The sequence below is a fragment of the Symsagittifera roscoffensis genome, chromosome 2 (assembly GCF_963678635.1).
Source record: "Symsagittifera roscoffensis chromosome 2, txSymRosc1.1, whole genome shotgun sequence".
Taxonomy (NCBI): domain Eukaryota; kingdom Metazoa; phylum Xenacoelomorpha; order Acoela; family Convolutidae; genus Symsagittifera; species Symsagittifera roscoffensis.
In genome coordinates, this window is record NC_087063.1 from 43,017,393 (window position 1) to 43,042,996 (window position 25,604).

The 25,604-nt window shown below is 35.0% G+C and overlaps 2 protein-coding genes across 3 annotated transcripts in view; one reads left to right on the forward strand and one right to left on the reverse strand.

Annotated features, from left to right (window-relative positions):
* The window catches only part of LOC134840669 (3-hydroxyisobutyrate dehydrogenase, mitochondrial-like), a 99,355-nt gene that overhangs the window by 67,747 nt on the left and 6,004 nt on the right, over positions 1-25,604 (forward strand). The window contains exons 2-3 of the mRNA XM_063856637.1: positions 18,329-18,419; positions 24,023-24,221. Coding sequence (XP_063712707.1) covers positions 18,338-18,419; positions 24,023-24,221 — 281 coding nt within the window. The 5' untranslated portion in view covers positions 18,329-18,337. The remainder of the gene's footprint in view (positions 1-18,328; positions 18,420-24,022; positions 24,222-25,604) is intronic.
* Positions 11-14,436, reverse strand: LOC134839646 (uncharacterized). 2 transcript variants are annotated; one of them, XM_063855267.1, is made up of 7 exons: positions 14,297-14,436; positions 13,903-14,052; positions 13,627-13,777; positions 11,284-11,549; positions 7,586-7,828; positions 7,238-7,379; positions 11-237 (listed from the first exon to the last, which is right to left on the reverse strand). In XM_063855267.1, the coding sequence occupies exons 1-7, from the start codon at positions 14,426-14,428 to the stop codon at positions 50-52; spliced, it is 1,272 nt and encodes a 423-aa protein (XP_063711337.1). In that variant the 5' UTR covers positions 14,429-14,436; the 3' UTR covers positions 11-49. The 2 variants fall into 2 exon arrangements, with proteins under 2 accessions (XP_063711337.1, XP_063711338.1); XM_063855268.1 differs by having other exon boundaries at positions 7,231-7,379.

Here is a 25,604-nt window from a genome sequence, read left to right on the forward strand (position 1 = left end):
AAACCTCGCAGCTGTGTTGATTTTTTGCTGTTTTTCCTGTAGTCATTATTCATACTTTTTTAATAATCGATAGAATATAATTAATTTTTGCTACTCTCCTCCCGTATGTGGCACTGGTGCTTTCGAGGAAGTTCGATCGGTTGCAGTAGTCTGTGTTGTACATGCACTCCACCACGAACTCCTCCAAGTTCAGGCCTAGAGTGGACATCTGGCCCCAGCTCATACCTACCAGAGTACCTGGAAAACAGAACTGCTGTTTAGGCAACAAATCTATTATATATTTAAATGCGGGCTTCACTATCTCGCCATATTTAAATAATTTCAACGTAATATTTTTGCATGTTTAATGAAAGGTTTTTTACACGTTTAAGCTATATCCTATATTGCAATGGTTAAGATTTTTTTTTCAATTTTCCAGTTCGATGTCAAGGATTATTTTATCAATTTTGAAATTAGCAACCCAATGGTAGGATGCTATAAGGATTCCCCAGGGTTGCAAATTTGGTCGCCGTATCTGAATAATGAAATCCTTTTAGCTAACGAGATACGGCTATTTTTGAGATTTTTCAAAAAAGTCTAGAAAACTTGAATTTGAAAAATTTCACGAAATTTGATGTTCTCAAACCTGTAGTTGGGAGTTCTCAGGGTAAACTCAGGGATTGTGAATCTTGCCTCCTAATCTCACCTCTCAAATCCTTGTAGTTTTCGAGATATGACGTTTTTAATGATTTTTCAAAAACTTTCAAATTATTTAGATTTAAAAAATGACTGCTCAAATCCTTGTAATCTTCGAGTTATGACGTTCTCTAAGTTTTTCAAAGAATTTAGATATAAAATTTCACAAAATTTGAAGTTTCTATCTCTAATAGTGAGGCTGTGTCAGGGTACACCCTTGAATTGCGAATTTCCAGAGAACATAAATTTATTTTTTTCTACTAAATTTGAAATTCCCGCTTTTGTAGTGGGGGCTGTCAGAGTATTCTGAGGGTCTCAGGGGCTGCGAATCTTGCCTCTAAATATGACTGCTCAAATCCTTGTAGTTTTCGAGATATGACGTGTTTTATGATTTCTTTATAATTTTTCAGACAATTTAGATTTTAGAAAATTCAGAAAATTGGAACTTCCGACCTTGTAGTTTTGTACTGCGAAGGTGCTCTCACGAGCTGCAAGTCGCCAATCTTGCTTCCAAATGCGACTGCTCAAAATGCTCTTACTTCCGAGATGTGACGTTTGTTGTCTTTTTTTTAATTGTTCAAAGAACTTAGTTTTAAAGGGTTTTACAAAACTTGAAGTTCACATCTCTACATGAAGCTCTTCCATTGTACTTCTAGGAGTTGCGAGTTTTGCCTCCAAATATGACGGCACAAATTTTTGAGATATGACGCTGTTTGGGAGTTTTTTAAAAAATTCAGAAATTATAAATTTAATTTTTTGTTTCAAATTTTCAAAATACCAACCCAGCACTTGGGGGCTGTCAACGTAATCTCAGGGGTTGCAAGTCTTGCCTCCAAATGTGACTGCTCAAATCTTTGAAGATTTCCAGATATGACGTTTTTTGTGATTTTTTCAAAAAAAAAAAATTTTTTTACAAAAAACTGATTTTTTTTTCAATTTGAAATCCCTATTCCTTTAGTTGGGGGCTGTCAGAGTGCACTCAGAGGTTGCGAATCTTAGCTCCAGAAGACTGCTCAAATTTTTGTATTTTTGAGATATGACGTGTTTTGTGATTTTTTTTTAAATTTGTGTTAATAAGTTTTGTGATTAAAGGTGCTCTCACGAGCTGCAAGTTATAAATTTTGCATTCATTGTATAAATTTTGCATTCAAATTTTGTCATTTTCCGAGATGCGACGTTTTTTATGTCATTTTAAATTTTTTTCAAAGAACTTAGCAGAATTTTATGGTTTTTCAAAACTTAAGTAAAAAAAACTTCAATGAAATTTTTTTAACAAAATTTGAAATTACCATTCCTGTAATTGGGCGCTGTCAGAGTTTACTCGAATGATACAGATCTTATTTCCAATATCTACGGTTTTTCACAATTTGTTGAAAATTGAAAGCACCATTTTAAACGTTAATGTCCGTATAAACATTACCTGCAGCCTTACTTTGAAATTTTCGGAAGTCCCATAAAGCTGCTTGTTTTAAAATATATACCTAATTATAGGTTTTACTAGAGGGTTTTCAGAAATTTTTGATTTTTTTCTTTCATTTAGCTGAACATTCTTTTTTTCGGTTTGAACTTTTGAGTTCGTTTTCAAGTTCAATTTCCAAGAGGAAGTATTCTTAACCGCCCAAAGTAAAAATGGAAGTGGTGCGAAATATCGAATTTTTTTGTTCGTAAGTGTATTGAATTTTAAAAACTACCTACAGAATGTAAGCATTCATCTTTATCCCGTTATTTTTAAAAACCGCATCAATCAACGGTTCTGGAAATTACAGGATATTCAATTTGAGATGAAGTATGCATATTCATTACATAGCTGCTTTCTGCTTTTTCTTTAAGATCATAGACCGTCCGTTTTTTCGAACTGTCAGTCTGAGTTTTAGGCTTAATGAATGCTCGGAGGCGCTGCAGAAACAGGGATTAGCTAACTTCATTTCCATTGATGCATTTACTAATTATTTAGTACGCAAGAGAATCATATCAGTGTTTGATGATCCAGCCAAAGGGATTAAAATAAAATAGCTGGAAAAGAGTCAGTGATGCCAAGAAAACAGAGAAATAACTGACTTCTTTCTAAAAATTTTTCATTTTTCGAACTTGAACAAATATATGGATTTAAAGCTTCTTCAATTTCAATAATAATTTATGATCGACACTTTTTTAAATAAAATTAACCCCGCTTGAGAAAACTGGATGAATAAGTAAATTTTTTGTTCCTCTAGGAAATCCGAATATTAAAAACCTCTTTCGAAACCAGAAATCGATCACATTTTTAGTGACTCTTACTTTCTTGCTGTTCGATAGTTCCTTTTAGCAAAAGAAATGAACCGAATTTTAGAAAAAAAACTCAAAAACGAAACCGCGAAATATCAAATTTGAGCGTGAGCAAATTTTAAGAATTCTTTCTGCAAAAAAACAAACGAAAAAAAATCATTGCGTACTATATAGAATCTTCACAGCTTTAATTGACTCGTAATAAAAAGTTATTTAAACCAGCTTGTCGACTCCAGTTTCAGCGCTTCGAACTCCTGCACTTAACGTTTCTTTATTTTTACGCAGATGTACAATGTTTTCGAGCTACCTAGACTTCGAGCTGTGTTAACACAAGCGAAGCGAAGTGTATTATTACGAACCTACTTTTTTTCAACCTAAGTTGTAAATAAAAGTGCTCATTAGTGGAACTTTTGGTATATTTCAATTTCATCAAATTTAAGCGTATTTAAGCATATGTAATTTAATAGGATATAGTGTTGGTTTATTTTTGGATAGTGTTAGGTCCTGTTTGAAAACAACAGGTTTTATGGAAATGTATGGGATTTGTTAATTTTTTTGCGATGCTTAGAAAAAATTTTGAACTTTTTGCAAAAGTTTTATTTTTTTTTCTCAAAAATTACTGAACCAGTTTTCAAAACAATGGTGTCATTGGAAAAACTGGCTGATATTCTATGTGCCTGCATATTTTGCTAGTCTCTTTTCAGTTTACACCACGTTCTACGGCTTTCGAAAGTTTCAGTAGGGGGATTTTTGACTTATTTGATTTTGAGTTTGGTCATTTTCTCAAATAATAAATGCATAAATCTGAGATGAACGTTTAAACTACAGAACTAACAATTGGGATCTATCCTTCTGAAGCGGCCATTCCCTAAATTCGGAAGAAAAAAGTTATGGCCTCAAACAGTCCCATTTTTTGACATTTTGAATAATTTTTAGTTTTTTTTGACTTTTTTCAAAAACTACCCTGCCAAATCGGAGAATACGAGTTCAACCGGAAGAAAAAACGTGGTAAGCGAATCTTCCCTGCGCAAGCGGCTATGCCCTGTGTTTTGAAAAAATATGGCCTTTGAAAATGTACAATTTTTGAAACTTTGCCCGTTTTTTTTTCATCAAAGTTCTCGAAAGCTACAAGATAAAGCCGATATTAAGGATTCAATCTAAAAATCAGGGCGTGGAAATCTTCTCTGCATACGAGACTATTTCCATGCTTTAATAGAGAAAATTTTGTGAATTTAGGAAAAGTCAACTTTTTCGATTTTTTATCGTTTTTTAGATTTTTTTTTCGAAAACTACCCAGCCAAATCTGAAATAATGAATTCAGTTGAAAGGTTGAATTCAGTTGTTAAGTCCATTTTCAAAATTACGCATTTCGGTATCAGTACATAATATGATCAAAATATTAAAACATGTGAATCTAGCAAAATCTGTGCAACTAGTTTTGAATTCAGTTGTTTAGTCCATTTTCAAAACTACGCATTTCGGTATCAGTACAAAATATGATCAAAATATTGAAACATGTGAATCTAGCAAAATCTGGGCAACTAGTTTTTCTTCCAAGCGTCTATGGCGGGATGCTAAGGAAGTGGAAATCCTAATCAATCGGTAGGAGATCCAAACCGGAACATTGAAATAGTTAGTTTTTTGGTCGACTTTTTCCTGCATCGCATTGGCAATTTGATAGAAACTGCAGCTGCTTTATTGGTGGCTAGTGTTAGTAAAATTACAAGCGGTCATGAAGCAGATAGGGGAACGTGTTATTACCAAGCCTTGCAAAAAAGTTTCTCTAGGTGTCTTTTTAACCTTTTCCTTATTTCACTTTGTTTTGCCTGTTTAGAGATCTTTTTTGCATTTTCCTCGCTTGTGTTTGGGAAGAGCAGCTACGCCTCTGTGTAATGTTTTTTACCCTTGCGATAAATAAGTGTATTGCAACAGGGTACTAGACTTTTTTCCCGTAAATAACTTAAGTCACAGAATGGTCGACCTAGGAATGGTAATTTTCAAGACGTGCTCAATTTCTCGAAAGTTCAAATAAAAGTACCTCATCTAGGTAGTTAAGATATTTGGTGGAGTACTACTGGGACAGTGATTATTTTCACAAATGAATTTATCGAAAAATGTTACTGTTTTTTTTCGGTTTCGTGGTTTTGGGCTAGCTTCCCTCAGTTCATTTTTCGTTTTTTTAAGTATCATTATTATTATCTGATGGTTTTATTTATCAAACTAATTTGTAAAGCATGTATTTTATTTTTTTTTATTGTTGAAAGTTGTCATTTTACCACGTCAGATTTTGAATAACTTTGACGTTTTTTTCGACTAAATGGTTTCAGCTGATGTTGCGTCGGCTTAGTCAACTTATATTTTGTAATTTTGAGGGTAAAAATTTCCTGTTTGACAAAATCAAGAATTTTGAAAAACTATGGGATTGTGTTTTTTATTTCTACTTTTTTGAGACTTTTTCGAAGTTTTTTTCACGTTTCAACAAAAATTTTAGGTCAGTAGAAACCTATCTACCGAAATTTCAAAAAAAGCATATCAATGAAAAGAGCGCTTACTACCCTGTGTGCCTGCTTAACCCCCTTGTATCTTTGTACTGTACCCTACTGTCTGCAGCCTTCGAATAAGTATGTGGGGAATGTTTGACCCATATTTTTGGGATTGTTTTTTTTTCTTTTACTCGGTAACTTTTCTATCAAATGTGAGTTTTTGGGTTAAATGGATAGACCGCGTTATGGGAAGTTCAACTGCATGGCAGCTACCCCCAATATTTTACAAAAAGTTATGGCCCTCGGAAACGTCAATTATTGTTTTTTTATCGTCTTTTGAAATTATTTTCGAAAGCGAAACTCTCAAATCTTTTGATTTTGCTTTCAATCGAAACAACGATTGGTTTTTGTACCGTCTTTTTAAACTGTTTTCGAAAACGAAACTCTCAAATCTTGAGTTTTTGCTTTCAATCGAAGCATCTTCTGCTCAAGCGGCTACGGCTCACTCAAAAAGGTATGATTCACGGAAAAATCAGTTTTTTAGTTTTTGACCATTTTTTGGAAACTTGACTTTTATCGGAAAGTGATAGATTTCGGACTTTTATCGAAAAGTGATAGATTTCGGAAAGACAAGTTTTTGAACTTATCATAGTTTTTAGAAACATTTTGCTTTTCATAGAAACTATCCTATGAATTTTGAGATGTAGGGTTCAATCGAAATAACCGGTTGCGAGAAATTTTCCTTCAGAATTGGCGACTCCTCATTTTTTGTGATGAAAATTTTATGTTTTTGGGAAGATAGAAATTTCTTAAAAGTTTTCACTTTTCTCATTTATTTTAGTAGAAGCAACTAAGGTTTCGGGTAAAGTCCAATTTTTGAATTTACCCCTTTGATCCAGGATAAGTAAAACAAACTTATTTTTTTATTGAGAATGTTTTGGTTTCTTTAAATTTTTCTTTAACTTATTTTTTCGACTTCTTTTTTATGCTTGTGTTGTATCGCAAGTGGTGCGAAGCTCAGCTTCGACTCTGTCTCTAATGATGTATTTCTTGTAAAGCTAGTTTCATTACTTGCTTTTTTTTTCATAGTTTGTTATTCTATTAAAGGAGTTAAGCATTTCTCTCTCTCTCTAATGATTAGACAAAGCTCCTGTGTCCTATGTGAATAAAGTAGTCAAATCTTTGTTTCTTACAATAAATAAATCTCGAATTTGATGGGCATAGTTATCACTTCAGAAAAAAATTGCAAGTTCTTTTTTAGGATGATTGATTGTTTTCTCTTCCAAAATATTGTTATAAGTTGCATTTCGATTGCATAAAGATACTCTTTTAATTGATAGCTCAAAGATACACGAATGTTAACCAAGCTTCTCGTAGCCCTTGTGATATTGTATGATGAATCTTTTAACACGAAATTGTCATTTACAAAAGCTTCACTATGAATCTCAGAATGTTTTTAAAAAACAAACTTAGGCAGTTCATAGATGTATAGTGTATGAACTTGGGAAGATGTTCTCGTAAAGAAAGTATGAGCTTCGTTGAACGAAAATTAAGTTAAGGATTCTTTTTTGCTAGTAGTACCAAGTTGGCAGAGTGATAATTTGAACCTCCCAATATCAGTGATTCAATTTAAAACTGCACCATCATTTTTGCTGTTCGATGTTTGCAGTGTCTAAATGTGTTGTAAACATTAGTTTCGAGTCTTTCTAGCTTGAATCGGAAATCTCATGCTGATACAACGTTTTTTCTAGAGTGGCACTGGTAGCAATTTTGTATGCAATATTAACTTGATACGTTTTCCTCTCACCTGTTACCTGTTGGTATCTTGTCCATGGTCATGTTTCCCTCGAGAGTGTCCATGTAGATCTTTCTCCAGTCCTGATTTCCCAAGCTTGCCCAATTAGGGTCTTCTACTCCTTTTGTCACTTGTCGTCTCTGTCTACGGAGTCTCTCAATCTAAAATGATTCGAGTTTTTTCAGTGCATAGATGGTTGTGATCTATGATGACCACTGAGAGGTGCTTAAACTTTTTCAGTTTTCAACTATTTCGATTAATAAATTAGACGGTGTTAATTTAAGCCTTTAACTGTAAATTGATTATTGAAAATGTTGTGATTGAAGCAAACTTTAATTTTCTGCATCGTCTGCGCATCTAAAATTACCGCTGATTTTTCAACTCTGCCCCGAACCAGATCGAAGATCCAGTCTTGTTGACTTCTTCGCGTGTAGAGATCTTCTTTGCTCCAGTTTGAACAATTAATTGCACTCATGAGACTCTCTGGGATGTCTCCGTAGACACATTCTGGTTTGTGCCGGTAGTCGCATATGGGCACACACGTGTACTCAGTGCATGCAATGAAACCAAGAGCACACTCTAGAGAAAGAGGTCTGGACATGTTGAACACCTGGATATTAACAGAAGAAGGCGTGACAGGATAAGTGAGAATACCATTTATTAGAAGCGATTTCCACGCTCAGTTAGAGCTTCTGGGCCTTAGAAAGATCTTATATCGGACAATGAAAAAAAAAAAATCGCCCATTTTTGAAGAAAAAAACTAAGTCAAGCATTTAATTGGTTTATCAAGGGCGGGAGTATTGAGTTTATTTCATTCTCTTCACTCGCTCAAAATAAGACGAAAAATCAAAAATTTCAAACCGGTTTTTCTCGACACTGGGAAAAATTTTTGGAATTTTTTAAAAATGGTTCGAATACGACTGAAGGGTTCTAAAATGATATATCACTCAACCCTGCACGATGATTATTTTTGGTAGCTGATTTTGCGTGGAAAACAAAAAGAAGAAAAAAACTAAAACAACGGAATACAAAGTTCCTCCCCATTTTCAATGGTCGGAACAATAAACTCTCAGCTGCAGTCGCGCCAACGTGTCGCGAGCTTGCCAACAGAATGTAGGACTTAATTCGAAGTTCAGAACCGGTTATAGCCCCGCTCCTACTAGTTCTCAAATATTAATTTGTTTTTGAACCTTGCAAAGTTCAGAAAAAGCGACAGCTCGCAAGGTTAAAAATAAAAGAGTATTCGAAACAAAAAACGTAAGCTTAACGCTACCGATACACTCGAAGCAAAAGACAACTCGTAACAAAAAATAACTCGAAAAATTCAGAAAAAGCGACATCTCGCGAGTTGTCTTTTGTTACGAGTTGTCTTTTGTTGCGAGTGTCTCGGTAGCGTTAAACTTTGGTTTTTTGTTTCGACTACTCTCAAAGAGTTGGAACAGGCCTGCCAACTAGTTCATTATATGAACTAGTTCATATGGTTCATATTTGTTTCGTATTTGAGCCAGAGTTCACATTTTTTAGAACATCTATTTTATATAGTTTTTTTTTATACCTTCATTTTTTTCGAAAGTTTTTTCGAGAACCAGGACCAAGTCCGATGCATATTGGATAATCGCGTTTTTCGGATTTCACATGGGCGGTTCGATCTAAAGATACATGAAGAGACTCAGCTCCACAAGAAAGCGGTAACTGCGCGCGCCGCGACTCCCGACATTAGGACAGCAACATCTTCTCAGACTGATTGCCAGCGATTGAGAGCACTTATTATTCATGTTCTTGATATTGTAGTGAACGGCCAGTCTTTCGCTTCCAGTGATTCGGCATCTAGTGCTCGCGGGAATTGCAAACAAATGTTTTCCGATTCGGGCCACGCTAATATTAAATGTGGAAAGACAAAAGCAACCTATGTGGCAGTTTACGTAATAGCCCCATACGCTCGTACTATTTTGAAAAATGAAGTCAAAGACAAGTTTGTCGGTATTCATCTCGAGGAAACATCTTATAATGGTAAAACAAGGGATGAACTCTTGAGTTGTTAACTATGCGGACGGTGTTCGAAAAAATCGATATTTGAGGACCATGGTACTAAATGTCAATGTTGATACTGACTCTTTTGTGTCTACAAATACCAAATTGCTTTCTGATTTCATTGATAACTGTAGTACGATGATTGGCTCTCAAGAACCAGGTGAACGAAGTTGATTCTAGCATTGACGAGGCTTAAAAAGCTCTTGAAGCTCTTGAAAAGAAGAAGGAACTGCTCCATAACCTACGAACTGTTTCTATGGTCACATTGGATCAACAGTCTGCAGTTTTCATTGACTCAGTATTTGTCAAGAAATAAATGTTTTAATTGACCATGTTTTTCTGATAGTTAGAAAATGCTCTCTTAGGTTCATATAAAGTTCGTTTTTCAAGGTTTGGTCCCAGGTTCATATTTCGTTTCATAAAAGTTGGCAGGCCTGAGTTGGAAGTAACTAAGGGACAATTAACGCGCGATAAATTTCGAACTGTTTCAGCGGTAGTCAATGTTTAATCCGGCTCAAATCGTTCCAAGTTTGATTTGAGGCAATCTTTTTGGAACTATAATTTAGTTGATAGACGCTGATTACATCCCTTTGTACTTAACAAAAAAAAATTTCGGATAAACAACTTGTTAAACAAAGTCACTTGAATCATTTGGTATCTTCTTTAATAATGAATCGAAAGTTTTTAGGGTCTGCGACACAGTTGGTGTAGAGGTAACTATTACGTTTGTTTCAGCAAAGTTCCTGGGTTCGAATCTGACCAGGGCCTGTTTTTTTCATAGGGGAAATTTTGCGTTTCAAAAAGTATTACTGGCCTTTTATTTGACTCGTTATGTTTTGTCGGTTTAGTTGCCATATCTTAGATTTTTTTTGATGTACGCACATTTCATTGTAGTTGCTTTTAATGTTTGGATTCACTCTTCTAATTGTAAATTTACTAACCTTGACTTCGTATTTTTTCATTTTTTCTTAGAACTTAATTCGGCCCAAATGATTTCGGCTATTTTTTTTATTGGGTTGGTGACCTAATTTTGGTTCCTTCAAGGAAAACATAGTTTTCATGCTCACCTCAGAATCATACAAAATGTTTAAAAATCTTAAAATAGAATTCATAGTTTTGTGTTCGGTTCTATGGGAATTTACTCATGTTCTGTCGGTTCAGTTGCCTCTATATAATTGCTTTTGAATTTTCAATAAACACCGTCGATTGTGTTTATGGACGGGTTTTGAAGTTATTTGTTGTGGTTGTTTCGATTTTTTTCATTCCTTTGCAAGTGCTTACATTAAGATGTCTTTATGTACGGCATTCACCTTTCGGATATTTATTTTAAATATGTTTTGATGGCCCTTTACATCGAGCTAAGTAAGTAAGTATGTTATGTAATTTTCGAAGACTATCTCATAAAAATTAACTTATCTTAGCAGACTTTGAACCGAATCTTGATGCCAAACCGAATCAAGTTTCGTAATTGCTTGATATTTTCAGATCATTTGTAATATCTGTATCACGTAACTTTCAAGGTTCCATCTTCATACCTTTCACAAAATAGAAGGCTATAATCAAAAGTTTTTTAGGTGTTTTATTTTGGAAGGGTTTGGACAAAAAATCTCGTTTTTTTCAGCTCGAGCTTCATCCTCAAATTTAGTGTATATTGGCGCGAAAGGTGCTTTTACAAAGTTTTTAGGGTTGGTCGGCCAAAAATCGTTATCACAAAAAATGTACCAGAGTGTTCGATTTGGCTGTTCATGGGAACAATTCGCTGAGGGGTACAAGAGTTCTTCCCTAAATCAGCTTCTGCTTCAGTCACTCTTAAATAGACACTCAAAAGAAGGCTTTTCACTCAGTTTTGTTGGTCAGTTTGAAGTTAAGATGATGTTTTATTGTGGTTTTTGAAACTAGTCACAAATCTGAAGCTATGGAGAACAAAATTTTTTTTTCGAGCGATCTCAACATTAAATATTTCCAGCTATTTCATTGCAATTACCAGCCTTATCTTGGCATTTAAATGATTTTTTCATTGTTATCATTATGTACCTGTGAAAAATTTGCGGCCTCCCTCACAGCACACATGTACTCTGTCTCGTCCCAAGAAGTTCCTGCTTCGGAATCTAGGAGACAATCATTGAACCCATCGCACAGCCACTCGTTCGGAATGCACAAATGAGACTCATCCTCCCACGAACTGTTCTGTATGGGGCAAACGAGGGAGATACACAGGTTCTCGAGGGCGAAACCTGCTTCAAAATCACCCCTGGATCGCAGAGCGTTCACGCCACTGGCTACTCGGGAGGCCAGGTTCTCTGAAATGGGCGAGTACTCGGCATTAAATAAAAGTTTGTAATTAAAATTTTAAAGCTATACAAACAAAACATTTTCCTCTTTTTGGCTTTTTCATAAAAATAGTGGTAATTTTAGTTGGAATCAATTTCGGATAGACGTACCAGCTCAATTGCATTTTCTACTAATTTGGTATTCGGCCGAAATTGAATTGCATGTTTTTTCGAGATTTTTGAATACTCAATTTTGATTTCCTAATATTATTATTTTTAAGATAGTCTCTCCTTCATATAGGACTCTGCCTTTATGAGTTTAAGTGGAATGATTATAAATGATTATAAAAACGAACAAAGAACGATTAAATATTAGTCAGAATTATTAATTCAAAAAATTCAATTATTTAATTTATGGTACTCAATCAAAGATGTTAATGTATCGATTTTTTTTTACTGTTCCGATCACTAAAAAGGGTGCTGTATCATTTTTTTCTTGCTAAATCAGGTACCACCAATAATCATCAGAATGGGTTGAGTGATATATCACATTAAAGCCCTTGGAGTAGTAAGTCAATCGACATCAAAAGTTTTAGTGTCAAGAAAATTGTTTTAACATTTCTGCTTTTAGTGTACTCTGTAGCGAGTAACGCAAAAAGCTCTCAAAAAAAATTCAAAAAGTAAAATCAAACTAATTTTTGAACTTTAGTTTAGCGCTTCCTCAGCTCTTAGAGTTTTAAAAACTAAAAGATGAATCTGAAATGTGAAAAAAAATTCTGGTAAATTTTTTGGAAGAAAGTTTTCTTTTTTGTTATCACTTTTGCTTTAGTAAGTGCAGTGCAACCGGGTACCAGAATTTTCTCCGGAACTATTTTTGTTCTTAGTCTTCATCTTCATACCTGCACTACTTGTTAACAGACATAAATTGCGCGTGTTTGCTTTTAAAATACCCTCTCTTCATTATCCTGCTTCTATATTGATCAACTCCGATTTTGTATAATTCTTTACGGTTTTATTTTGTTTAATTCATTTCATAGGTAAAATCGGTGTAGGTTATATTGGCTTAGTCATTTAATACTGCGTCTTTTGCAGGGCAAACATATATCTTCATGATAATAGATTTCATTTTTCATAGAAATTTTTCTGTAGCTTTAGTTCTCATGGCATCATTTTTTTTGGCTCAACGAGTATCGGCCTCAAGAATGTGGGCTTAGTCACCGCTTAGTAAATATTGCTTCCATGCTTTTTGTACACCGGCTTTTGTTTTTCTCGACATGCGTTCCTCGAAATTAATTACATTCGAGGGAAATCGTGCTATGAATTTTTAGAGAGTTAGAGAGATCTAATTTTTTTTATACCCATTCCATTTTTTCAACTTAGAGACTTTCGTCATTTTTCGTTAACTAGCTGGCCGTGCTATGTTTGCTATGTATCGCAAGTAATGCTATAAGATAACTGTGGTCAGTTAAAACGCTTAATAAAGTTCTCAAGAGCTTGAGTTTATCTGCTCAATCCACGCACTAAAAAGCGACAAATAGAAAAATTAACGGATCTACTTAACAATATCTACCTCCCCTTCAAGAAAAGGGGGTAATTGTTAAGTAATTTACGTTAATCGATATTTCAACCAATCATAATGCTGCAAAATTCTATTTATAAATCGAATGTTTTAGAGCTAATTTATTGTTTTTATTTATATGGATGGCAATTATTTAGTAGGTATCATAGGGAAAGCGATTGTTAAAGAGATCCAAAATAACCGCGGTATGAACTTTCTGTGCTACTTGCAGAGCATCAGGCAATTATTATTCATGTTTTTCCTTTGTACGGCGTGTTTAAAGTACCTCTTGCTACCTAATCGCTACCATTTTCGTTACATATCATCTTGTTTTCTGCCATGGCGAACAAATTTTTGAATTACCATCCTGTTGTCTCAAAGAGTGCAGAAAACATCTTTGGTTCTGACGACGAAGATAATTTATTTGAATGGTGTCTTATTAATTTAATTAAACACCATTCAAATAAATTATCTTCATCGTCAGAATCAGAATGGTGTGTTTAGTTTGTGCGTGTGCCGCGAGTGTAGATGAGTCGTCCGTTGTCTTACGTTCGACTCCGTAGAGTGAGTTGAGCTCTGCGTATTTGACTGCGTTGAAAGCGGATATGACATTCTTGTTGCAGACTGAGATGGAAGGGAACTGCGTGGGGTATTGAGAGTCCATGCTCACCACCACATACGGCTGCTGAGTCTGGTATTCCTATGAAATATTCAGGCTTTCAATTTCATTTAAGAGTTTCAAAACAAGCAGCCATACAACAAACGTTTGTAGCAGAGGTATCAAAACAAAATGTTTGATGATTAATATTGGCAGTATTTTCTAACTTGGTACAGTTGTATGCTCTGTCTGGCCATGGAGTAAGCCAATCCCGAGTAAACTAGCAGCCAGATCATAATCTCGACTCTGCTCCTCTCCCCTCCTAACTGCGGCATCAGGAACTCACGAGTTGTCTTCCAACTTCGGATGATTTCAGCCTTAAAGCATTGTCTTATACTTAGTCTGCGTGTTTTTTTTAGCGGAGTTCGGTCAGATGGCTAACTATGGGACATAGATGTTTAATATTTTATTTACTTGACAAATGATAAGATCTTCAAAGGTCCTCAGATATGAGTTAAAATTTGAGTGTGGATTTGTTTTGAAAATATTATTAAGATTGGTGAAAAATGTTTATATGAGATATTTTGTTTGACTGAATCTCCATTAGATTGAAATTTCTACCTTGAATAATTTTTTCTTCGATATGTCTTCTAAATATCCTTTTTCATTTTTGTGTGTTACATCTCCGCCCTTCAGTGCCTGACTGGTCTCGAATGGGTTTGGTGGGTCCCACTTGTTCACTTCACTTTCCATTGTCGAAGGTTGATATGAAAAAAATGAGTGTACAGGCAATTCAGATGGCAGTTGATTTAAATCAATTAAATTGTGTCTAATAGTATTGTCCGAAAACATCATTCTTTTAGTTAATACTATCGTGTTTTATATCTCGTTAAGACAATACGATTTTGGTATATGTCAGTCATTTTGGTTTTCCGAGCGCCCCCGAAGATCAAGAATTTTCCTATTAAACTATAGTTTTCAATGAGGCAGGCAATTTTAACAAAATAGGACTTCCGAAAGACTATTTGGAAGAGTAGATAAACCATCGCATTTGCGACGCCTGCTCCCCTACCCGTAAAAAGTGTACGTTGGTGCGAAAGTAATTTTAAAATTTAAGGGTAGATCGACCATGCTCATCCCATCCCCCATCAGCACGCTATTGGGGACCAATTTTCTCATACCAGAAGACCTTTCATACCCAAAAAATGACCAGAGCTCCGCGATAGCCTCTAGTCATTGCTCTTTAATCTGAAGAGTGTGATACCTCTTATCTGAATTGCCTGTTTGGTAACAATTACTGGCCACGCAGTTTTTCTTCAGCTTTGTTTGGGAAACTAATCAGTTTTGGATTAAAATTGGTGTGAATGTTTTGTTTGCATACCAAAATGTCGTTTTATTTTCTTTTCCGCTTGTTTAGTTTTAATCTCGCTTGAATACAAATGTTATTTACAGTTGGCTATTTAGCAACTTTATTTGAGTTAAAATTTATGAGCTCTTTTTGATGCGAACAGAATAATTTTTAGAGCGATTTGAAATTTTTCAATCATTTCCGATGAAACACAGTCTAGAACATGGGTAGCAAAACTAAAAAGATTGGGCTCAACCAGGATACCTAGCCAGGGGGAACTTTGGAGAGGACATTCGAGATACCAGATCCTTAACAATCATTGAAGAATAATTAAAAACTACTAAGTCATTCAACAATTATTAGTTTCTAGTGCAATGAACACGTACAGAGCTTATTTAAATTAACCGGACAAAACTAAAAACATTCGAAACTTTAAACGCGTTTTTCCCGAATATTGTGCAAATTAGACAAAAATGGAAATGAACAAAAGTTGCCTCGAATTTTGCCACAATTACCATGGTGCAATTTATTTTGCGAGATTCGCAACTAAAATCGCAACCCAAAATTAGGTCATTTTGTTTTTTAGTTAATCAAGAATTACGCTAAAACTACCTGGTTAATTGAAGAAATAGTCCTATCAAAAGAAGCCTCTCACAAAGCCCAGCAAAGTTTGAGAAGGCAAAAATCTGTATAGGAGAGGAGAGTATATTTTTGCTTGATATTTAAAAATGATCATTTTGCCCTATAAAACTCGAAATCTTTGCTTAAAAACAAATTTAAAAACTTTAAAGCACATTTTGCGTTTTACGCAAAAAGATTTCTTTTTCCAAAACTTTGTTGGGCTATGTGAAAGGCTTTTTTATATGACTTTTTATCAAATAATCTTTTGGGATAAGTTTTTGGTTGCGGATTTCACAGTATAAATTGCACAATGGTAATTCATGTGAAATTTGAAGCAACTTTGTTTTCTTACTGTATTCGAATGAATAGTTCGAAGCGGTTTTTAAAATATATATGTAACAAAAATCATGAAGCAGCAATGCCTGCGCACCTGCTAAGTTTATCTCTCTACAACTTTTTGATTCAAACCAGGTTACTGCTACTAGGCATTTCACGGATCATTTCAAGGTAATCATTTTGGCCCAGGCTCAGTATACTTCGGCTAGCAGCAGAAATTAGCAGAATCGTGCTTGTAGAGCAGAGAATTATATAGACCAGCAGAGAGCAGAATTTGATGTATGGCGCAGTGATAAATTTAACAGTTTCTGATAAATTGAAGTTCCGCTAAAATTAGGAGTCTTTCTGAAAAAATTTCAAGCAAAATTATTTTTCTTAGCAGAAACTTGTATCAAATGTTTACACTATTGTTGTAATTGTTCCGACTTTCGATACGAAAGTAACGGAATATTTGTGCTCGGGGTGGGTTTTTTTTTCAGACAAATTTCGACTTTTTAACTAGCCATTTTTGACGGAATTTTTTTATATCATTCAAAAGGTATTGTTGTCCTGAGCTCATATTTGAAAAGATATTTCACCTGTGGTCATTTTTCGTAAAGTTACGGGGGTTTAAAGATTGTCATTTTGGCCAATTTGGGACAACTAACGCGCGATATATTTCGCTCTATTAACGCGTAAGCGGAGAGTTAATCCGTCTTAGAAATCGTTCCAAATTGTTAAAAGAAGCTTATCTGCCATAATGGTTTGTTACAAGGAGCAAAATTTATCCTTTTGTACTTTATATGGCGTGTGGGGGGATGATTTTCATAAAAAAATTTCAAATTTTAGAAAAAAAAATTTTTCATTTTGTTTTATTTCATTGAATTTTTTAATGTTATTACTGCTCCATAAACCTTAAAAGGCAGTCGGAACATTCAGGGCTTCGCCCTGATACGAGCTGTCTTGTTAATTGTATGTTTTCAGATTTCTCCGGCACAACATTTGCGATAGTTTTTATGAGAAATCCAAAATTGTCCCGAAATTCCTCCAAAATACCCTATTTTGTCTCAAATTGAGCCGATAAAAAGCTGAATAAAATGGATATAAAGAGCAGAATATAACAGTTTTTTTAAGCATACAGTATTGTCTAAACCAACTCAAATTACGGGAATCCGTTGGTGGCAATTGTAATTTTTTTCATGAATTGAATGTTTGAAAATTCCTAATAGTTCTTTAAAAACAATTTTTTCCTTCAGATGTTAAGTATGATCATGTTTCTACCCTGAATTGAGTTAGTGGAACTGCGTTAGTGGAACTGCTTGGAACTTTCGAACATTCATTTTAAGAAATATATTACAATTTTCTAATGATTCCGTAGTTCGAGAGCTGCTTTTAGACTAGACTATACATTTCATAAACTGCTAACTCATCAACCAGATAGCGAAAAAGTTGGGTCAAATCAGGCTCAGTAGAATCCTGCGGTTTTTATTGAAAATTTGCTGCTGAATAAAGATATTATTCTCCCTGTGTTCTGATTTTTTTCGGCCACAAATTGGTATATATTGATATTTTTTTGGAAGTTCGAAGCTATTTGTCGATTGAACTCGTCGAGTAGAAAAATCCCTTGGTCGAACTCGGGCAAAATATTTGACCAAATTCAAAATATGTTTTCTAGGTCGAAATTCTATTCGATCAAAAAATACCCTCTTTTGTTATCAGTCGAAATGTTTTCACCATTCTAACACAATTGAAACGTTTTTCCTCGGTCAAACATAGTCGAATTGTTTGTTCTCGGTCGAAATTTCTTTCGGTTGAAAACTACTCGATGGAACTCAGTCGAAACGTTTTACCTTCGTTGAACTTTGTCAAAACTTTTTATTTGGTTGAAACGTTTTTCCTCGGTCGACCATAGTCGAAACAGATGGCTTGGGACGAGACGGTCGAAACATGCCAATTTTTGGTCAAAAGATAAATGGCAAACCCTGGCCGCGGTTAATTTTCTTTGGGTCACGCCGGTCGCGGTTAATTTTCCTTCGGTCGCGATTAACTTTCTTTCGGTCGCGCCATTCGTGGCTAACTTTACTGCGGTGTACCGGTCGCGCACACATTTTCTCGGTCTGTAAAGTCTGGAAATATCAAGTTTCGGTCTGAAAACACTCAAATTTGGTCTGATCATTAAACCACAACCTTGACCCGGGTAATAGCTGAAAATGTATTTTTTATGAACTGGAAATTGTCTGCTGAGGCTCTCCTCTAAGGCCCCTTGCTCCTCTAAGTCAGACTGTTCAGAGACACTACTTTGCTTTTATCCTATGTTATTTTTCTGAAACCATCTTCATTTAGTCTCACCTCACCCCCAGCGTGTTTTCAGATCTGCAATGGCGGCTGCTCAGAAGGTGGCTGGCTTCATCGGCCTCGGCAACATGGGCTCATTAATGGCACGCAACATGGTCAACAAAGGTACTTATCATCAAATCTAAGCTACTTATTTACACCGAAATATCAGTAGTTTGCCATGCCAGGACAGTAAATCGAATTACGAAATAATTATTTAATTTGTATTTCGCAAGATTTTTAGGTTTGATAATATGAAAGTTACTATGATAATGAAAGAATCTTTTCATTTCAATTTTGTTCGAATTGTAATTTGTGAAATAAAATGTTGCGAAAAATACTTATTGTACAAATATGAATCTTAGTTAGTATGTTGAATGATGTAATAATTGGGGGTTTTTGTGAAAAGATCTGGTCTGTGTACTGATCTGGTTTTCGGCTTACTGACATATCAATTTATTGATCTACCACCCAAATCTTAGTTTAACCTACACTGGGCAACAATAAACAAGTAGACACTTGATTTCAACAAGCAAACGAGTGAAATTTAGATTTAGATCACGTTTTTTTTGCCTAGTTAAATAGGATGGTTCAATAATTATAACTGTCTGACAACTGTCTGGCAGGTAAAAATCCCAAATAGTTGAAGAAGCTAAACTCAAACTCTGACTGAACAATATGTACTTCATGTACCCGTTAAAAAGTAAAAATCAGTTCTGTTTCAAGTGAGATCAAAAGGATTATGCAGTCAGACACGAAAAACAAGAAAACTTTTACAATCAATGATGACACGACAAAATTTTAAGATTGATCAAAATGCATTCTTTTTTGCTTCCATGTATCTTGTTAACTACGCCCCCCCCCCCCTTTGGACCTTGTTATCTATTTCCCCCTATGCATGTATTATTTTTGACAACCATTTCTGTATAAAATATGCATGTCAAAAATGTCAACAATTAAGAAGGTTTTCATTTTAGGTATTCGTATTTGTATTACTCACTATTTATATAATACCCACGTAAAAATTTTAAATATATATATATATATATATATATATATATATATATATATATATATATATATTTAAAATTTTTACGTGGGTATTATATAAATAGTGAGTAATACAAATACGAATACCTAAAATGAAAACCTTCTTAATTGTTGACATTTTTGACATGCATATTTTATACATACATTTTCTGAAAACTGTTGTAAGCTATTGAAAATGGGGCCGCCAAAGTTGAATTTCTGAAAATCGAAATAGGGGGGGGGGGGGGGTAATAGTTAACAAGATCCGCTTCCATATACTGCATCTTGCTGAGAACGCTCGGTTAATCATTGATTCAAGCACGAACAAGAACCCAAAAGCTGGCATAGAATATTTGATCATTTCAATTGTAGGAATGGAATAAAAAGCCACAGTACCATCAAAAATGTAAGCTCAAAACCAAATAGGCGCAGTTTGAGCTCATGCTAAAATTTCGCGAAATTAAGTTATGAATATTTCTGACTAATAAGCGTTTTCATAACTTTGTGTCATGCACTAAGCCCCGTAAAACTTTCATGCATAAAGGTTTTTGACGCGTAATTATTTTTTGTGATGACTTTGGCAAGTAAAATACATGATACAAAAGTTTGCAACACTAGAGAAGTTTGTTATAAAAAACGTTTTTCAACAATTCTTTGGACTGATAACGATACTGGAATAATTTGCAAAAAAAACTCAGAGCTTTCTTTATTTTCTGATCGTAAACGAGTTTGCAGCCCATCATCTTCCTGCCCAAATTGGTTTAGCAGAACGATAAAACTGAACAGAAATTAGAATTACTTGTGGTTTTCCAAAATTTTCAAGACTTAGTAACATTTACCGGGTTCAATTTTTAGAAACAGCAAACCACATTCGTATTTTACTAAATAAATCTAACAACCCAAATTCAACATTACAATATTTTCAATTGAATTTCAGCAAAAAATTTGAGTTTTTGAATAACTTGCCCAGATAAAAACAAATGATCTTATGAAATCAAAAATGATCTAAGGTCATAAAACAGTTTTTTTACGGCAATTATGGCCATAGCACGGCTAAATTAGTTCAAAATTTAGAGAGCAAAAATTGTAATCTTCATTGAACCTGTTTTTCCAGCTCAACCTGAAAGTAAAAATCTGCAAATTTCAACAACTATTTTCAACCTGGACACAAGTGTTGAACAACGTACAGTAAATGAAACGCAAACTAGTGAATCAGAAGAAACCATTACAGACATTGTTTTTGAATGGATTGGTGAGGATAGCAGTATAGTGCTGATTTAAATTATCCGGACGAAACGCATTAAACTAGAAATTTGCAGCGCGTTTTTCTCAAATTGGGTTGACTTAACGTAAAACATGATGCTGACTAAACTTGCTAAAAATTTAAGCCGAATTATTATGATGCAATTTGTTTTAAGAAATTCGGACCCATTATTTTGCACCAAAAATTGATCTTTTTTGGCTTTTTCAGTCAAATGAAAATTACGCCAAAACTACTTGATCGATCTCTAACGTAATTTAATCAAAGGGAGCCCTTTACTTAGCCCAACAAACTTAAAAAGGTATACTCTCCACAAAAATTGCGCAAAATTTTTAAAAATTGCTTTTAAATAAAAAAATTGGTGTTTTCAGTTGTGAAAACGACCTTTTTTGTCTATCAAACAAATATAAATTTATATATAGAATTTTTTGGAAAGTATAACATGGCTAAAGTTTGTTGGGCTACGTTAGAGGCGCACTTTGGTTTAATTATGTCAGTGATCAATCTATTAGTTTTGGCGTAGTTTTGATTGACTGAAAAAGCCAAAAAAGATCCATTATTATAATTGCACTTTGCTAAAGATCCAAATTGTACCATTATAATTCTGCTTACATTTTAAGCAATTTTTGTCCTCATTTTCACCTAATGTCAACCAAATTTGTGCAAAATGCGTTTTAAATTTCTATTTTAATGCGTTTTGTCCGGATAATTTAAATCAGCAATGTAGCGTGAAAGAAGGAAAATTAAAAAAAATCAGGAGGATATAGGAACATAACTCTAAAATTAGTCATTGAAATTAGGTCTAATGAGCCTGGGCACCCAAATCTTCTAGGTTCAAAGCAAGATCAAATGAACACTATTTCTCGCCTTGCTGTTGCGGTTGATTTAAAAAAAAAACTGCTTCACATTATGTAGATTTAATTGATCGGTGGGCCGAATATTGTTCCAAAATTCAAAAATAGTTTTAAAAAATCTCATTATAATATCATAAAAAGTGTGAATCGATCTCGCAGATCTAGAAATCCTTGACAAAGTTATTTCATTTTTTTTATACACAGGAGTGACAAATATCACAAATTATAGAATAGGAAACTTTTAAACTGGCAACCGGATCAAGCGATCAAGAGCGGCGTTAAGAAGGAATGCCAAACAAAATAGATTCACTTCTCTAGCACCCAAAGAAAATTGCAGACTTCGTGATTCAGATATGAAACCAGCATATCTTCATGCGAAGTTGAATGAAGAAGTTTATCTCAAGATGTTACTTTAAAATGTTACACAGCTGTTTGTAAGTTGAACAAATCAAAATATGCACTGCAGCAGCAGGGAGTCGACTTCTGTTATCAGGAACCAGCAAAAATTTAACAGGGCAAAAAATGATGATTGCATTGTATAAATTTGAGTTATAAAGAAAACTACGTTTAAGTTCTGTTAAGTATTTGAGTTTAGCGAGTGCTTATGAAAAAGATATAGAGGAGCTATTGATACTCTTCGGAAAAAAGTTTTGAAAAGATTATCCAGGTAAACTTGAATGGCTCTCATCAAAAAGAGTTGAGATCACTGAAAACCCAATCACTCTAGATTGGGAAATCTTCTCTGATAGCGTTCTCTCAATATTTGACCTTTAAAGTTGTGAGTCATCAAAAATGCGGTCATAAGTAATTATAAACTTCACTAAGGAAGCAAAAAACGGATTGAACATGGCCAAAAAGTTATTACGGTTCGTTTTTAAGCTATGAAAACTAGGCCTGAAATTGTTGTATTATCCAGGGGCGGATCTAGGATTTTCTCGAGGGGGGGGCGGATTTTCAAAAAATTTTCAAAATTTTGACGACCTTTTTTTTTTTAGGTCGACCAAATTGATTTTTCGAGCTCTCCCAAAGCACTGTTTTGCCCCTATTTTGGCAAAGTTTTCTGCGCCGCAGGCAAATTTTTGAAAAACAGTCAAAAAAGCCGTTTTTGGGCACTTTGAAAAATTTTGACAAAAAATAGCGTTTTTTTGGCGCGCGCTCCCCCTCAAAGTTAGTATATATTGGCGCCTTTAGAAAAATTTTAGGGTCGGTCGGCCAAAAAGGAATTTCTGAAAAAGTATCAAAGGGGGGACCCTTTGGGTCGGCAGGGGGTCGAATCCCTGAGGGGGGGGGCGTCCGCCCCCCCTAAATCCGCCCCTGGTATTATCCCACGAAGAGCCTCGAAATATACACCAAAGAGAATGATTTGGAACCGACGTTCTCTTTTTTTGTTAAATCAGAGTACTTTTCACTAACTTCAGCTGTTCAACAAATATTCTTCATCCGGATTCTCGCTCAAAAAATGCTCTCATTATTACAAATAATTGATTCTTACGCGAGAAACTTGAAAGCAGACCAATTTGCCTGGTTCAGATACCTACAGACACATTGGCAGCGGATTTTCTGAAGAAATTTCTTTCCCATATTAAATTCTTCCAAGAGCGATCAAGCTTATTGGTTTTGGCAGACTGGGGTTTACCGATTGTTCCTTCAAATACTGGGAAAAATTGAGAGGGTATGAAAGAATGTGCAATCCGAAATCAAAAAATAATTTGAGCTCTGAAAAGAATGACAACGTGAAAATGCGAATATTTTGATATTTACAGTCAATGCAAATATCATTAGGATATCGTTCATGATTTTTGACAAAACAAATAGTCTTTTGACTAGCGTGATATCAAAATAAGATGGCTTTTAAGTGCTTTTATAGAAGTCGCTATTTGGAATGGCACGAAATCATGTCACTGCCACGTTGACGAAAGCTATTTTTGTTTGTGCTGCAGCGGCTATATTTAGCCCCGGTTTGATACAATTTTTTATCGCAACAATAGTCTTAGTCTCTTTACGGTCTCTAATATTGGCATAGTCTGTGACCCTGCCTCTACTACTTATAGAGTTGATTCTTGTCAATCGAACAAAGCGATTAAAATTTAAAAATTTTTCGCGATTTTTTCCAAAATGGGCTGACTTAAGGCAAAGCGACCAAGACAAAAGAAGTTAAAGTTTCGCACTGCCAGTTTCAGACATTTGTTGTTCTGGTGACTTCTAAAAATGGATAGAAACCATAGCAGAGGGTGATTTTTACCACACCAATTTAGACACATGCTAAATTGTTAGGTGACAAGTGTCTATCATAATAAAGCCCTTTCAGTCGTGATCGAATTTCAAAAAGTTATTTCAAAAATCTCTCAATGTTGAGAAAGACTGATTTAATAAATTCTTAAAAAGAATCGCATAATTTTTTTCTTTTAAATACCGCTAGGTGAGTAATTGAGCAGTGAATCTGATGAGAGGAAGGGTGTAATGTTAAACATTTCTAAAAATTTTTTTAATAAAAAAATATGATATTATTCAACCATAAATTCGCACTTGAATGAATCGTTTTGCGTATTATGAATACGGGTCACTCGTTTGTATTTGATTGACAGGTTATCAGCTCGTCGTATACGATGTCTCCAAGTCGGTCACTGACAAATTTGTCTCGCAGGGAGGGGCCTCGGCAGCTTCCAGTCCTTCTCAACTGGCGGAAATGTGTGCGGACAAGCGAGCCAATGCCATTCTGTCCATGGTACCAGAGGGCAAACACATGAGAGAGGTCTACTTGGGGTCGGACGGGGTTCTCAAAGGGTGAGAGTTACAGAAAATTTTATCCGAAAATCAGGATCACAAGGTTTCTACAGCATCTAAAATATTTTCAAAACTAACTTGGCCACTATAACTCTTTAAGCTCGCAGTGTACTCCTCAGACCTCTTGCTAAATTTGGGACTATAAAGTTAGTATCATCCTCATTAAACGCTATTCGCATATAACTCAGCCCTAACGTAACGTTTGCGGTAATTGAAGTTCTCTTCGATGGAACAAGACAGAGGACTTGTACCCTGGTGACCTAAAATAAAATGAATCAGAGGCCGGGCAGTAGGGCTCTGTTCCACTAGACAAAGTTAATTTACTGAGTGACATTTCTGGATTCTATTTCCATTTGATTCTAACAATACATTCTTGAGCTTATTTTCTGCGACGCCAAATTATCCATCGTGTTCCATGGCGAACTATCAACCCTTCAATGTCCATGACGCACGTATTGCGATCCATAGAATCAACCACTTCAATATCGACAGCAACTGTCGACACTCAGTAAAAAAGAAATCCCCACCTCTTCTCTGAACGTCGATATACAGTTACATGTATCGACCCGACCCATCGACTTTACAATTGTTAAATGGAGGTTGTCGGTAACCTAACATGTTCGTAGGCAGATCAGATCTGCCATCATTGGAAATAATTGCTGAGCTTCCGTTTCCTGTAAGCCAAACAATTTGATTCCACAAAATGGAGTACAGATCTAAACTTTGGAACTACTCATCTCTGTTTCCTTTGGTACTGTTTTACGACATCTAATTTTGGCTGACCGACACTGAAATTTTTTAAATGGCATCAGCGGCTCGAATTTTTGCTAATTTTCAGTGGAAGCCCGTGCAAAATTGTTGGGCAAACCGACCAAAAAATGCTAAAAATTGTTTATATGCCGCAGAAGGGACAGTGAAAGGAAAAAGGAGAAGCTAAAGTTAGGTTGAAATTTGAATTGCATGAGGCGAGGCTGGTCGATGTGTTTCGCCGAATTAGCCACTCGATCGGATTTTATAGGATTGATCCCTGGAGTGTTCAATTCATCGCATCTGCAAAAAATTGCTTTTTTTCATGTTTGATTTTTCACTTTAGCGAGCTAGCGAGAGTAGTGTATTAGTGAAACTCTACTGTTTTCCAAGCTAACTTGCAAATAAACGTGTTTATTTGGTGGTACTTGTGCTATAATGACGATCTCTAGCATTGAAAATTTCATGGAATCTGTTCTCTGCTTCATGAGAACAGATTTTCTATACTGTTCTCGGGCATGAAGGCTCTGTTCTTTACAACAAAATGTAATATCAAGTACTGGTTTGATTTAATGAGTGAAGTTCTGCATTATATTTCCATTTGACGGCTCTTTTTCCTTTTCCCTCCACCTGCAA

Excerpts from the sequence above, each read along its gene's own strand:
- LOC134839646 (XM_063855267.1), bottom strand. The coding sequence starts at position 14,428 with ATGGAAAGTGAAGTGAACAAGTGGGACCCACCAAACCCATTCGAGACC. Across the intron at positions 14,053-14,296 it reads CGAAGAAAAAATTATTCAAG|GCTGAAATCATCCGAAGTTG; the intron begins GTAGAAATTTCA and ends CAATGCTTTAAG. Across the intron at positions 13,778-13,902 it reads AGAGCATACAACTGTACCAA|GAATACCAGACTCAGCAGCC; the intron begins GTTAGAAAATAC and ends AATATTTCATAG.